This window comes from Dermacentor albipictus, unplaced genomic scaffold, assembly GCF_038994185.2.
Source record: "Dermacentor albipictus isolate Rhodes 1998 colony unplaced genomic scaffold, USDA_Dalb.pri_finalv2 scaffold_21, whole genome shotgun sequence".
Lineage (NCBI taxonomy): Eukaryota > Metazoa > Arthropoda > Arachnida > Ixodida > Ixodidae > Dermacentor > Dermacentor albipictus.
The window spans coordinates 6,533,927-6,546,940 of record NW_027225575.1 but is presented as its reverse complement, the minus strand read 5'-3'; the positions used below and the strand labels follow the sequence as shown (position 1 = coordinate 6,546,940).

The 13,014-nt window shown below is 43.6% G+C and overlaps 2 protein-coding genes across 5 annotated transcripts in view; one reads left to right on the top strand and one right to left on the bottom strand.

The window, feature by feature from the left end:
- Positions 1-896: 896 nt before the first annotated feature.
- Positions 897-13,014, top strand: part of LOC139052337 (uncharacterized) — a 49,927-nt gene continuing 37,809 nt past the window's right edge. For 3 of the 4 annotated variants that reach the window (XR_011509837.1, XR_011509836.1, XM_070529431.1), the window contains exons 1-2: positions 1,029-1,135; positions 3,988-4,061. Coding sequence is in view for 1 of the 4 variants with exons in the window: in XM_070529431.1 (XP_070385532.1) it covers positions 4,016-4,061 (46 nt within the window). In the remaining 3 variants the exon portion in view is untranslated. Of the gene's footprint in view, positions 1,136-3,987; positions 4,062-13,014 lie in introns of all 4 variants that reach the window. The other variant, XR_011509838.1, reaches the window with a different exon arrangement.
- The window catches only part of LOC139052336 (uncharacterized), a 61,008-nt gene continuing 53,791 nt past the window's right edge, over positions 5,798-13,014 (bottom strand). Inside the window, exon 3 of the mRNA XM_070529430.1 lies at positions 5,798-7,280. Coding sequence (XP_070385531.1) covers positions 6,888-7,280 — 393 coding nt within the window. The 3' untranslated portion in view covers positions 5,798-6,887. The remainder of the gene's footprint in view (positions 7,281-13,014) is intronic.

Genomic DNA, 13,014 nt, shown 5'->3' with positions numbered 1-13,014 from the left:
CGCGGAACAGAAACGGCCCTGCTGCCAGGCATTGCTGACCGCAGACAGTCGGAATCTCTCACGCGCCGGCCGAACAAAAGCATCCTGCAGGTACGTAAATTAACCTACAAAACCACGTGCACATACTTTCGCACTGTCAAAACCTGAAACTCTGGTAATTACTCGCGTGTCTGAGCACACCGCGTGATTGTGTCGTGTTTCAGCAACACGAACTTTCAACGTGCGCGCGCTTTACGCCTTAAATACGCCTTGAATAATGGTGCTTTTCTCTATTTCTTCCGCAAATCCGACAAGACATTCTTAAGGCCAGTTACCGACTGACAAAGCAAGATCTAGATTGAAAAAACTGCTCCGCAGGGCTCGAACGAACTTTTCCGCGGATTTCCTCCCGTAGCGTGTTAGCCGTCGTCTGCTACGGCAGGCCCACCACCAGCGGCGCCACCGTCGAGGCCGCGCTGAGCGGAGGAGGAGGGAAGTGAATGGCGCTACTTTGGGAGATTGAGGGGCTTTAAGCGTCTTGCGCTGACAGCGCCACTATGGCGTCAAATAAAAGCTATTAGAAATAAATAAAACATACCATTTTATGATCGTAATAGTAATTTTGTCTTGCGTGGATTCGCGTTTAATTACAATTTGGAGGTTATTTTGTAAGCAGCAAACAATTAGTTGCGCTTAGTTTTGAGCAAACCAACTTTACGCGTCTTCACCAGTCAAGCGTAGCCAGGTTAGGCCTACGAGCCATAAAATCCACAAGCGAATTCGGAATCAGCGGCGTCTAATGAATCAATTTTCACAACACACGCTAGTTGAGAGAAAGCGATAACCGCAATCACTTCCCTTAGCTTGCGAACTTCACGCGTTACTACGAATCGAACCCAGTTTAGTGGTAGGTTAGAGCCGTCGCTTCGATGGGTGCCGCCATGTTTGCGGGCTTCCGCTAAATCGGTGAAATAGCGTTCCCAACGCAAAACCCAAACCAACGCCCAAACGCAGTTAGCGTCTCGCGCATGCGCAGTGGCTTCGACGCTATTTCTTTGGGGCCCCTATTCTAAAACTCTCTATTAGCTTTTTCTTTGGCTGGTTAAGCTCTGCGCCAACGGGTGGCTGGACCGTGGAGACCGATCAGGCAACTCACGTACGTCTACGCTAAAGTTTCTTCATTAGCTTGAGTTTATACTTTCACCGTTCCGTAGAAACGTTCTGCTAGTGTGTGATTACCAGAATACCAGACACGTTCGGCGCTACGACAGAATGCTCGCAACGCAGGCTGCTTCGATAGCTCTCGCTTGGGGTTTACGGCCAAGCCGCTGGCGGAGACGTTTCGTGCGGGCGGGTACAGTGTACTAGCTAGGGGCAGTGTGTTCAGACGGCGCAGCGCGCCACGCACCGCTTTGAAGCCGGGAGCGTAGACAGGTCCCAGATGTATGCGGCGGCGCTGCAGTCGCACGGGCTGTACGGACGTGTTCTCCGTGTGTTGCGTTCTGTGGTGTTGCAGCCAGTTGCAGCGTGCTTGCTCAGAAGGGCTCTGAAGGAATTCCTCAAGTTTCTGTCTCGTTGGGAGTCACATGCAAAAGGATTGCCATTTGTTGGGCATGTTGGTAGACTGACTTGGAAAGCATATTTAGGGCCAGCGAACAAGGACAGAAGGGAGACGACACCACAATGCGCTAACTTTAACTTGATTGTCAGGAAACACCCGCCTATTTAACTGTGCATGGGTTAAATAGGTGGGTGCTTCCTGAAAATCAAGTTGTTGAAGTTAGCGCATTGTGGTGTCGTCTCCCTCCTGTCCTTTGTTCGCTGGCGCAAAATATGCTTTCCATTGCAAAAGGACTTTGCGGCTTGAGCCAGTCGACAGCAGATGGGCTCCGTGACATTGTGCAGCACTTTGGCGCTGTTAGAATACTTGGAAGGAGAGTGTTTTAAATACCTATTGACATCTAGACTAAGCCAATAAATGTTGGAGAACTTCTTGTGAGGTAGTCGTGTGGATCCAACGATCACCCAACGTCGCCTCAATTTTTGATTGTTGTGAATTGCCTTTTTATATCTTGGCGAAGGCAATGCAAACAGGGAACACAGAGGTCAGTAAACATTTGGTATCGCTACTTCACTCACCTGATAATTCTGAATAGGAAGGGGACGTTGCGTCACAATTGACGAGTTAGTTGAAGCTGGAAATCTGACGCTGGTAGAGCAAAGGCTAAACAATACTCCGGCAGAGCACCGGGCTTATGTGGAGGAAAGGAGCGGTGACCACCTCATCCGTTATATATGGCAGGGTATGTTGCGCGGAAATTTTTTGCTCGCAAGAAATGTGAGGACTGCCACTCTCTTCTTTTGCAGAACTCTAGTGTCAGTAGCAGTCTCAAAATTCATGAAATTTGTGACAGGGGAGGATTGCTGTGTCCCTCCAAGTTGCTTTTCGAAGCACTAAAGAAACCCGAGGGAATATATTTACAACCTTCTTCCGCAAAGAGGAGCTTTGCAGCGACAGCATAGTTGATGTCATGATTGTAGTGAAAGCTTTAAATTTGGCTATGCCATATATGCTGCAAATTACATGCCGATGATTTCACATCAGCAGTTGTGCATTTTTATGTCCTAACAAGGCTGCACTTTTACGTAAAAGGTGTTAATCAGTGAAGAGAAGCATGACAAAAAAAGAAATTGCACTTTAAAGTTAGCTATACTGTTCTTAGCAGGCTGGTGCAACATATGTATGCTGACCCTTCTTTGTCTTTTTCATCTGAATGCACAGCTTTTTCTGGTGCATTCAAAAAGCTAATTTTGTTAATATAATCAAAAATGAATGAAGTAATTTATTTGCGCATATTAATTACACTGTAGGTCTCTATTGTTTGGGTAGGAATGTACTTGCACTGTTTTTCTGTGTTTTGTCATACTGTGTGTAGTTTTGCAGAGATGCCTTTTACTTGGCGTCTTTCCTACCTGTTTTATTCCTTCCATAGAAATGTAGGATGGCGGTGTGTCTCATACTCGCACATGAGCCTGACGTTCAGGAACACTTCATGGTGTAAATAAAAAAAAGTCACGAATAAACTTATGTAGTTGCGGGGGGCTCGCGAAAAAGAATGAGGGACAAATGTTTATCGCGAAAGAAGGTAAATGCCAAGCAGGGAAGCTCTTTGGCTTTGGGCTATGTACGTGCATGTTTGCCTTCTCTTCTACAACAGTGGCTGAGGAACTAAGCGCTTGACGTTGGGTCGCGGATGCCGCGGCCGCTTCTTTTGAATGCGAACCGCGAAAGAAAATGTGTGCACCTGGAATTCGAGTTCGTTTAAACCAATTCGATGTCCTTTACTATGGCGTTATTTGCAGCCGACTTTTCCGTTCGAATAATTTCTGGTTACGTGGCAACGTGGCTCAGAACAAATTTAACGGCTTTACGCCATTACTTCTGTGTCTGCAAAACCTTTGCTGTCAGGTAAATAAATGTGTCTAATGGGCATTGAGATGCGCTAGGAGTGCACATGCAATTCCTCTCTTATATGTAGTGAATTTCGGGGATGCATCTTAACATCCGCCGAGCATTTGCACGTCTATTTGATCGCAACAGAAAACGATTATCAAAATATCAGCATGCAGCGCTGGCACTGCGCTGTACGTTCCATACAGCCCATGTTCCTACGGCGCCATCTCGTGCTATCTACATGAAGCGCCTCAGCGGCGAGCGCTTCCTGAACACACTGCCCCTATTCTAGTACACTGTAGGGCGGGGGCGGGCTCCAAAACAACCAGAAGTGGACGATGTGACGTCGCATCGTGACGCAGAACCAGTGAAGGCGGAGCTTAGGCCTGTTCGCTCGGCGAACGAGTTGAGGAGGAAAAGCATGGCTAGGGAGGAGGGTAACTTGTAATCGCTTGTAGCCCTAGTACTACGTAACGCTTCACTTAAATTGTGGTGCGAATGTTCTACTTAAGCTGTACCCTACATGCCTACAAAATTTGTCTGAACCGTTTCAGGGGCCCTTTAACACAACAGTGAGCCACAATGATGTCATCTCTAAGCCGGACAACACAGAGACTTGGAATTTGCAGTAAGGATGAAAGTGTTCAGGGAAACAGCACAGCATTATTGCACGACTGCACCATTTCCATGGCCCAGACTATATGCTACGACCCCTGGCACTCACTAGCGTTGTGCTTCAGGCCCATGCACAAAACTGTCCTGCTAATGATCTGCTCCTTTTACTGCACTCACATTTGTTCATTGCAGTTTTTTTAAACTTGAATAGCTAGCTATCAATCTAAATTGTGTGCACTCGATATCAGAGGTCTGATATGTCCCGATATGATGTGCATGACGTACACAGGTATTCCAGCTACACCTTTATGTATACATTTGCAGCTGTTGTTTTGTGTACCAGGGCAGTATCACACAGCACCTCACTTGCAGTATATCAACCCACCGTTACGTTCGCATACATGCCGTTCAGTGAAATAGCGAGAATAGGCATTCTCAATAAGGCATGATTGCAGCAAACCCTCATTGCGCCACTATTGCCTAATTATTTGCATACTATTTGCCGATTAAAGCATGAACACAGCCACAACAGGCTTCAGAAGAAGCCAACATTTAAGTGAAACAACAAATTATGAATATTGTGTTGAGCAAGGGCTGGCCATCCAAGTAAAAGCAGGACCTGCAGCTGGTGCTACTCAATTTTGGAAAGTAAAAATTATTTACACTGGTTTGTGGCATATTTGAGCACAATTTTTCAATTCAGCACAAAAGCACTAAAACAAACTAACTATTACTTTTCTTGTAATTGGTCAGCTTGCTTTTATATATTTTGGGGCATCCATGAAGCACAGTCATTCCACGCCAGCTGTCCCAACAGTGGCGCTCGAGAAAAACACTTATCCCCAAAAATTACATGTATATAAGCATCACTTGCACAGTACTTTCCAAAATATTTTAAGCAGTAAAAATTTTTGGGCATGTGAGGACCATTTGAATTTCACGTGGTGGAAAACTAGGTGCAAAAAACAGTTTGCAAAAAACAATTTCGTCAACAATTGACCATCTCGCGCATTCTTTCGAAAATTGTTTTCTTGCATTGTCTGAACATTGTTCTTTCATTATAAAACAATTTCACAAAAAACTTAGTTTTTATTCCTTAACCCTGAGGTGAAAAAGCACAAATTGTAGCATTTTCGGGAAACTTTTCACAAAAGATGGTTCGGGAAGAAACCTGGAATTATTTTTATAGAACTCTCCTCAATATGTACTATGTTCTAAAACTTCTTTCTGCCTAAATGCTGCACACAGGCTCTAAAATAAAAGCCTGAATTTGGCAAAAACAATATTTTGGCCTATGATTAGACGTTGGTAACACACTAAGGTGGTCCACTGAAAAATAAGCAGAAAAGCGGATATAATGTCCGTTCTGCTCAGACTACTGCATACCACAGCAGCTCGGCAGGAATGCTAGTGTGCTTATAGCATGCATGTGCACAATGCTCTTGCCAGCAGTGGAAGGCAGAACGCTCTCCTGGACTGAGTCAACTGAGGAGAGCGTAGACGGTGCATCCACTTTGTGGTTTTTTTTTGCAGCCCAATACACTCCGCGTCTGTGCAAAACCTCTAAGCCTCTGCGCACAATGGCACATGGGCTGTTGATAGCGGGACAGCATGACGGCAGCGGTGTGAAAGTGCCTAGAGCGTTCATAGAATTGCTATCACAATAAAATAAGTAATGGCTAGTTACACTATACATATATTGTGCCAACTGACAGCACACACATGAACATTGAAAACAATATGCCACCCTTTTCTTACTTTTCTTTATAGCCTCACTACACATTGAGCCACGTCTGAGAGCATGGCAGAACAAACAATGAAGAAAAACTCTGCATCTCTTGTACACTGGTTAATGTACTATTAAAAACAGCCATGTCACTAAATCGTACCTATGTTCTGCATTTATATCTTCCTTTGATTTGCTGTATCATATTCAGTTATATTTTTCAAAGCAAACTTTCATTTTGCAGTATGCCTATGTTTCTTCACACTAAAGTTTCTCTCTGATATGTACAATACGTATGCGTGGCATGTGAGGAAGAAACAAAAACAAAAGTGAAGTCAGCAATATGTGTATGTAATGGTGCAGAGGAAGTAGTCTTATCTTGTACATTCTATGTCAAAAGTACTTATCCTGCAATTAAATGAATGTACACAAATATGTGCTTTCTTTAAAACATTAATGTTATTAAAAGTAGCCATAACCTTAACATTTAAGCATTTAATCAACAGAAAATGTGTAACACCTTACACTGCGTTGCATCTTGATATGCACTCCTGACTGAAGAAAGCAAATGAAAGGCAATGGTTACAGGCACAGTAAAACAATTAACAAACGCACAACATAAAGTGTTTGCTATGTCTGTCACTAGTTAACATTTTGTGGCAAGAACGGAAAGATTACCATCAAAAACAAGCTGCACTGATGTTTCATATGGCACATATTTGCATGGACATGGACATGATAATTTTTGGCAGCACAATTACTTCTCATATTAACCAGCGGCATCGTTAAGATTGACACAAGCTAGAGACGAATCCTGCTTTTCACTTGGCCAACATGTGACCGGCCCCTTTCTACACACCTCAGATTCAACGAACACATCAGCAACCGTGCAAATGTGGCAAGGAACACGAGAAGACGAGAACCAGCAAACAAAATCACCCTCTGAGAAACCATCAACCATGACAGGAAGCAGCCCCACACAATTCCACACTTAAAAAAGATCTGCCACTGAGAACAGCGAATTTATGGTTTGTCCATTGTGCAACAACAGCACCAGCTTAGGCCGGTGCATGCACCACGCAGACCTGGGTTGACGGGATCTGACGGTGCTGCTCAACTCCTGAAGAGTTCCGAGAGTGTGATATCTACTGCGTCACTGCCATGGCCATTCAGCGTGAGCTTGAACCTGACAAGGGCTTGGTATGCGACCAGCATTGCCAGGTCCCGATTGGGGCCCTCAGGAATATCACTGACGCAGTTCTCCATCATGAGACCAAAGGCACGGCACGCACCCACTGCCGGAAGTGCCACAGCGGCTGTTGAGCCGCAAGGATCCTCCGGAGGTGACTCACGTCGGTACCGGCCCACTTGAAAGCTACTCGTGCTGCTCATTCCAGCTCCGCCAACACCATTGTCACTGTAGCACTTTCTCTTCAGGGGTACAGGAGAGTGTCCTGGAGGCGGTGCAGGCTCACATGGTGGGTGTGCATCCGAAAGGCTGTGATCCTGCAGCAGAGGTCAGTGGGTAAGGGAAATGAGCGATGCCATTTGACTACCCCGTAACAGTCAAAGAAGAAGAGAAGCTCTGTCCTTTTCTTCATCTGCAGATTTATATGACATGTGACTGTTACCAAACCTGTTAACCTGTGGACTTCAAAATTCATAAAAGTTTAATTGGACATGATAAGGGAGGGGTGATAGCATGCAATTTAGCAAAGCTTACTCTAAGTGTGCACACACTTTGTAAAAAATTCACTTCATTAACAGTTATTTATCAAAAAAGTAGGAACAGGAGAAATTAAAAAGCAAACCACTGTTTTAATGTCACAGTAACTTTTTCCATGACTTTGGTGTTGCCAATCTTGCCTGCTTCAGAAACTTGACTGAATAAACTTGCTCGAAACAAGTACCCTTCTAGTATATGGCATTTTCTGCTACCACAAAAAGGTCACAAAGGTACACAGGCGCCATCAAAATTTCTTTATTATATGCATTCTCTTTTTTTTTTGCAATCTTATGTCCGCACCACTTTCCAACACCTTTAAAACGTTTTTGCAGACAGAATCTATTTTCGTAAAACTTGACACAACATTAGTAAAATCGTAATACAATGAAGAATTCGTAAAGTTTACGAAAAATTCGAGAGGGTTGGCAGGTATGCTATTAAATGCCCAAACAGGACACTGTATGAATGGCGCACTTACAGCAGCACAAAATCTGTGCAACATTAATGACATCAAGGCCCGAAGAAACAGATGGTTGGACAACACAGTAGCATGTTTAAATGTGACACACGCAAACATGGCTTTGTATGAGCTCTCTCCACTTGAGGCCTGCTCACTCCATTCACTGACTCTCCCTCTTTTGCCACAGTAGACATGATGGCACTAGCACTCCACAGGACTTTCAACTTGCACTGGGTAAAGGTAATGTATGCTCAAGGACACGTGGTGGCATGCATTGTGGGGTGGTTATGATGGCACAGGCGCTGGAATAATCAGCTGCCTTCAAAAGTTTGAAGCTCTGCAAAAAGAATAAAAGAAATATTTGTGGAAGAATATTCAGAGGCGAGTACTATGCGACTTTGAGTATATGTATAGCAAAATTTTCTACTTCAAGCGGTTAAGATGGAGGCCTGATGAGTACTAGTCATGTATTCATCAAAAACAATGCTCACACAAAATACAGTACAAACATTTCTAGATTATCATGAAGATTCAATATAAACACAGTGCATACATACATTTCACACGAAGTGTGCTCATGCGTGCCACTTCAGCGCCGACTTCAATACCGCAAGAAAGCAGACTGTGTGCAGAAAAGCCAGCCTTGCTCAGGTTTATTTGAAAACAAGTATTAAAACAAAACGAAAGAAAGCGCAAGATGACAGCAGCTGCCTACTGATAATGAAACTTATGCAAGTTTAGGTACTTGTGAATGACATTTAATCTGCAATGCGTACTAAGGTTACCAGACCCAGACTTACCAGCAAATACATAAACAAAACTGTTCAGGATATTTGCCATTTCGACCTATTAACAGCAAACAAGGAAGGAGGGTCCATCCCTTATGTAGATCTTGTGAAATATGTTCATTAATTATGGTAAGCACAGGTATAGTCCACTGCTTAAACAATTAAATTAACTGCTGCTGCAATGCACTCTTGTGTGGAGTTAGAGAAGGAGATTGCAGCTAACAATCACTGTGCAATGAATGTTTTGAATATCTCTGTAACAAAATATTTTTTCTATTGAGTAAGCATGCCTGCTCTGTGCCTGCTCTGTCCACTTCTCTTCTCTTGTGTCCGTGTCTGCACGCCTTACCCCTTTTTGCATTATGAATCCTTACTAACTAGCTCAGCCTTCTGTCATTGGAAGAAAAAAAATCTCCAGACTCCGGTAACCCTGAGTTTCAGAACTAAATTATTGCGAACCACTCTTATTTGCACCAAACTCTTTGATACATTTAGAGACTAAGGTTTAAAGTCTCAACTAAAGTTTCTTCCCTTGTTGTTCTTAATTTCTCATAAGAGCAGATATTTGGGTGAATTGGTACTGATACATGATGGAAATAAACAGTGCAACTTCTGCACAGACTGCAGGCAAAGAAGACACACATACGCAAGCACCAACTCGCAACAAAATTTTTATTAAAAACATAGTGACATATATAGGTATATGTAAAAATTACCACATTGCAAGAGTAAAAAGATACTTGCAAACAACAGACAATCATCCTTTTGCACATGACACACTGTTCTGCATGCACATACAATCAACGCATTTGGCACTTGTCAAGATACTGTATTCCTTTTTCGTTAATGCGATTGATGGATTAATGGATCAAGGAGTGTAACCCTGGCAGCTGTAATGTGTTCAGCATAGAAATCAGGGATCTTTAGTATTTAATCCCTCACAATGAATTATTGTGCAGTCTGCAGAATTATATCACTCAAGACAGTGATGAGCAAGAATTCATAGACCACTGTGGTAGTGCACTAGATGGATTTATGCAAATTTTGCAGTTTTATTTAGACTACCATTGTGGGTCTCGATAACTAGTTGCTTGTGCAAAAAGCTGGTATTTGCATAGGGTCAGAAGCTGCACTAGTGTTATGCACAATTTTCCTAAGTTCTGTAGACAGGTCATTATAGATGTATATAGAGGAGGAGCAGGAGGTGAAATAAACATTTATTGATGAAAAATAAAGTGTGGGGGAAGGGAGCGGTGCAGGGTGGGTCTCTATTCCAAGAGTCCAGTGGCCATTGCGAACCGCCCAGCTTGATACATGAGGGCCTCCTAGGCGTCGAGGTCAGCAAGAGCAAGGATGGCATCCCAGGGCTCCCTTAGCAAGGTGAGTACCAAAGGCGAATTAATAGAATGAGGTCTTTTGGCACACTCCTATGTTACGTGATGCAATGAAGGCCAGGACCCGCATCATGGGCAAGAGTTTATATTGTTTTGGAATGTTGATGACTTTCTGATAATTGCACCAAAAGCAGATTCAAACAGGTAGCAGATGTGCTAGAGGTTTTCAAAGAAAGAGTCTATGTTTAACTGTTGAAGTACCCTGGAGATAATGAACTGCAGTTATTGAATTTAAATTTAAGGGTGCCAACCAGTCTCAGTCAACCTTGTTGGGTTATGGATTGGCATACTCGAAGGTGATAAAGCAGGGAATAGCCGTATCTTGTTCATGCTCGGCATCTTGTCAAACTTTGCATGAAACCATAAGCAAAATGAGAACAATTTGAAAGCCAGAGCCAACGTTTCAACAAGTGTACTTGTCTTTTTCAAGGTGACATGTGCTTTCCTTGGCACAGTATATACAGGGTGTCCCACGTAACTTGAGCCATGATTTTAAAGATGAAAGGCGTGTCGGAAGCGAACTGAATCGAATGCATATTATTTGCAATAGCCTATAGTAACTCGGTCAATTTTTTGTTTTCCTCATAATTCACTAATTAACTAAGTTTAATTACCCAACCGTTTAATTACTGGCTGAGGACCCCAAGTATGACATGCGGATTTGTAGAGCACCTTCAGAAACCACCGATCAAGTTGTTTCTTGTACGATACCTCTCATGTAGTCCTTTTTTTCTGGGCTGCAAAGAAAACCTGCGAAATATGAAAAGAGCCATGTGACGGAGTGCTTGCGCAGTGGTATTGTGCTGCTCTCAAGCATGCATTCTGCGAACAGGGTCGGCTGCATCGTGACTGGCGACAGAAAAGTTGCAGGGCATTCTTTATCTCCTTGGCAGTGCTCTGCCAGCAGCATGCATTTGCACTGTCATCTGACGGGAGCCGACCTTCTTCACCCAATGCACGCTTGAAAGAAGCACGATACCACTGCGCAAGCGCTCCGTCGCGTGGCATTTTTCATATTTTGTGGGTTTTCCTTGCAACCTGGAAAAACGTACTACGCGAGACGTATCGTACAGGAAAGAACTTGATCAGTGGTTTCTGAAGGTGCTCTACAAATCCGCATATCATACTTGGTGTCCTCAGCCAGTAATTAAAAAGTTGGGTAAATAAACTGAATTAGTGAATTTTGGAGAAAAAAAATAATTGCCTGAGTCACTATAGGCTATTGCGAATAGTATACGTTCGGTTCAGTTCGCTTGGGACGCGCCTTTCATATTTAAATTCTTGGCTCAAGTTACGTGGGACACCCTGTATAGGTACACTTCTAAAGGGGAGCGGGGGTAATGCGAGTGGGCGAGTGTGTAGAATTGAAAAGAGAGGTGTGCTATTCAGTGTCGGTGAAGGAATGTGAGATTGCGTCGTGTGTCAGCCAGCTGACGTGTCACTGTAGGTTCTTTTTTTCATGGAAGGGGCCTCGACGTGCAGGTGATCACCCCCTCCCCTAGTCTAGGCTCCTTCAATGAAAAAAGGAACCTACAGTGACACATCAACCGGCTGACGCATGACGCTAGCTCACATTCCTCCACCGACGCTGAATAGCACACCTCTCTTTTCAATTCTACACCCTCGCCGCTAACACAGCCTTGTTCGTTGCCTCGCCCACCTGCATTACCCCCTTTACCCTTTAGAAGAACTGTACCTATATATACTGTGCCAAGGAAAGCTTATGTCGCCTTGAAAAGGACAAGCCCACTTGTCAAAACGCTGGCTCCAGCTTTCGCATTGTTCTCGTTTTGCTTATCGACCTTGAATTCTCATCTCTGCCTTCCCCGTGTTTTCCCTTCCTTGAGACTGTATTTCCTCAATTAGGAAAGTTAAGGTCAGCCAGATACCCAGAGCCTGTGATGATGAGAGCATCTGAGAAAGCTTTAAAACAGATCAAGGAAAGGGGTAAAGGATCAAGTAAGCCAGAAGCAGCAGCATTCAGTAGTCGTACCGTATGTGCATTGTATGTTGCACGAGTTTAAAGACTGTCAGCATCCGATATGATGTCGGAGTTGTTTTTTATGCACCATGCAATTTATCTAACATCTGCCCATGTGTTCGAAGCAAGGTCAAGGGTGCTCTTAGCAAAGGAGCTTGCAATGCCAAACACATGTCACAGTCAGTAGAATGTTAAACAGACATTGTATATCAGGTGCTCATAGGTCAATCAGAAAGTTGGGTAAACATCAGATCAAAGGAAGATGAAAATTGAAGAAAGTATAACGAACTGTTGCACTTTAACCTGCACTGCCATGCATGTGGGTGTATGCCAGACTTCAGTAAGACTAACATCATCACAAGACAGAGATACTGCAACTCGCTTGGTCACTGACGCTTACCACATTCAGAAAGCACAAGACGGATGCATCAGCCATCCATCAATTGCATTAACAAAAAAAGAAATACAGTATCTTGACAAGCGGCAAATGCGTCGGTTGTATGTGCTCGCTTAAAGGTGTGGATTGTACACAAGGACAGTTTTCTGTTGTTTGCAAGAATCTCTAGCAATGTGATAATTTTTCCATTCATATGTCACTACATTTTCAATTAAAATTTAGTAGTGAGTCAGTGCTTGCATCTTCTTTGCCTACGGTCTGCGTAAAAAATACACTGAACTTTTAAGCTGGCATGAGTGTGTGCACAGACACTTATGTACACTCACTGCCACTGTCTTCATTGCTCCCGCCCATCAGAGATGAGATGCCACAGATGCTTGTACTTAGACAACTAGACTTTATGTATACATTCACGATGGAACTGAAGCATTAACTTGACAAAGCCAAAAGTTCAGAGCATGGCTCCTATATACAAACACCTGCGAGGGGTCAGG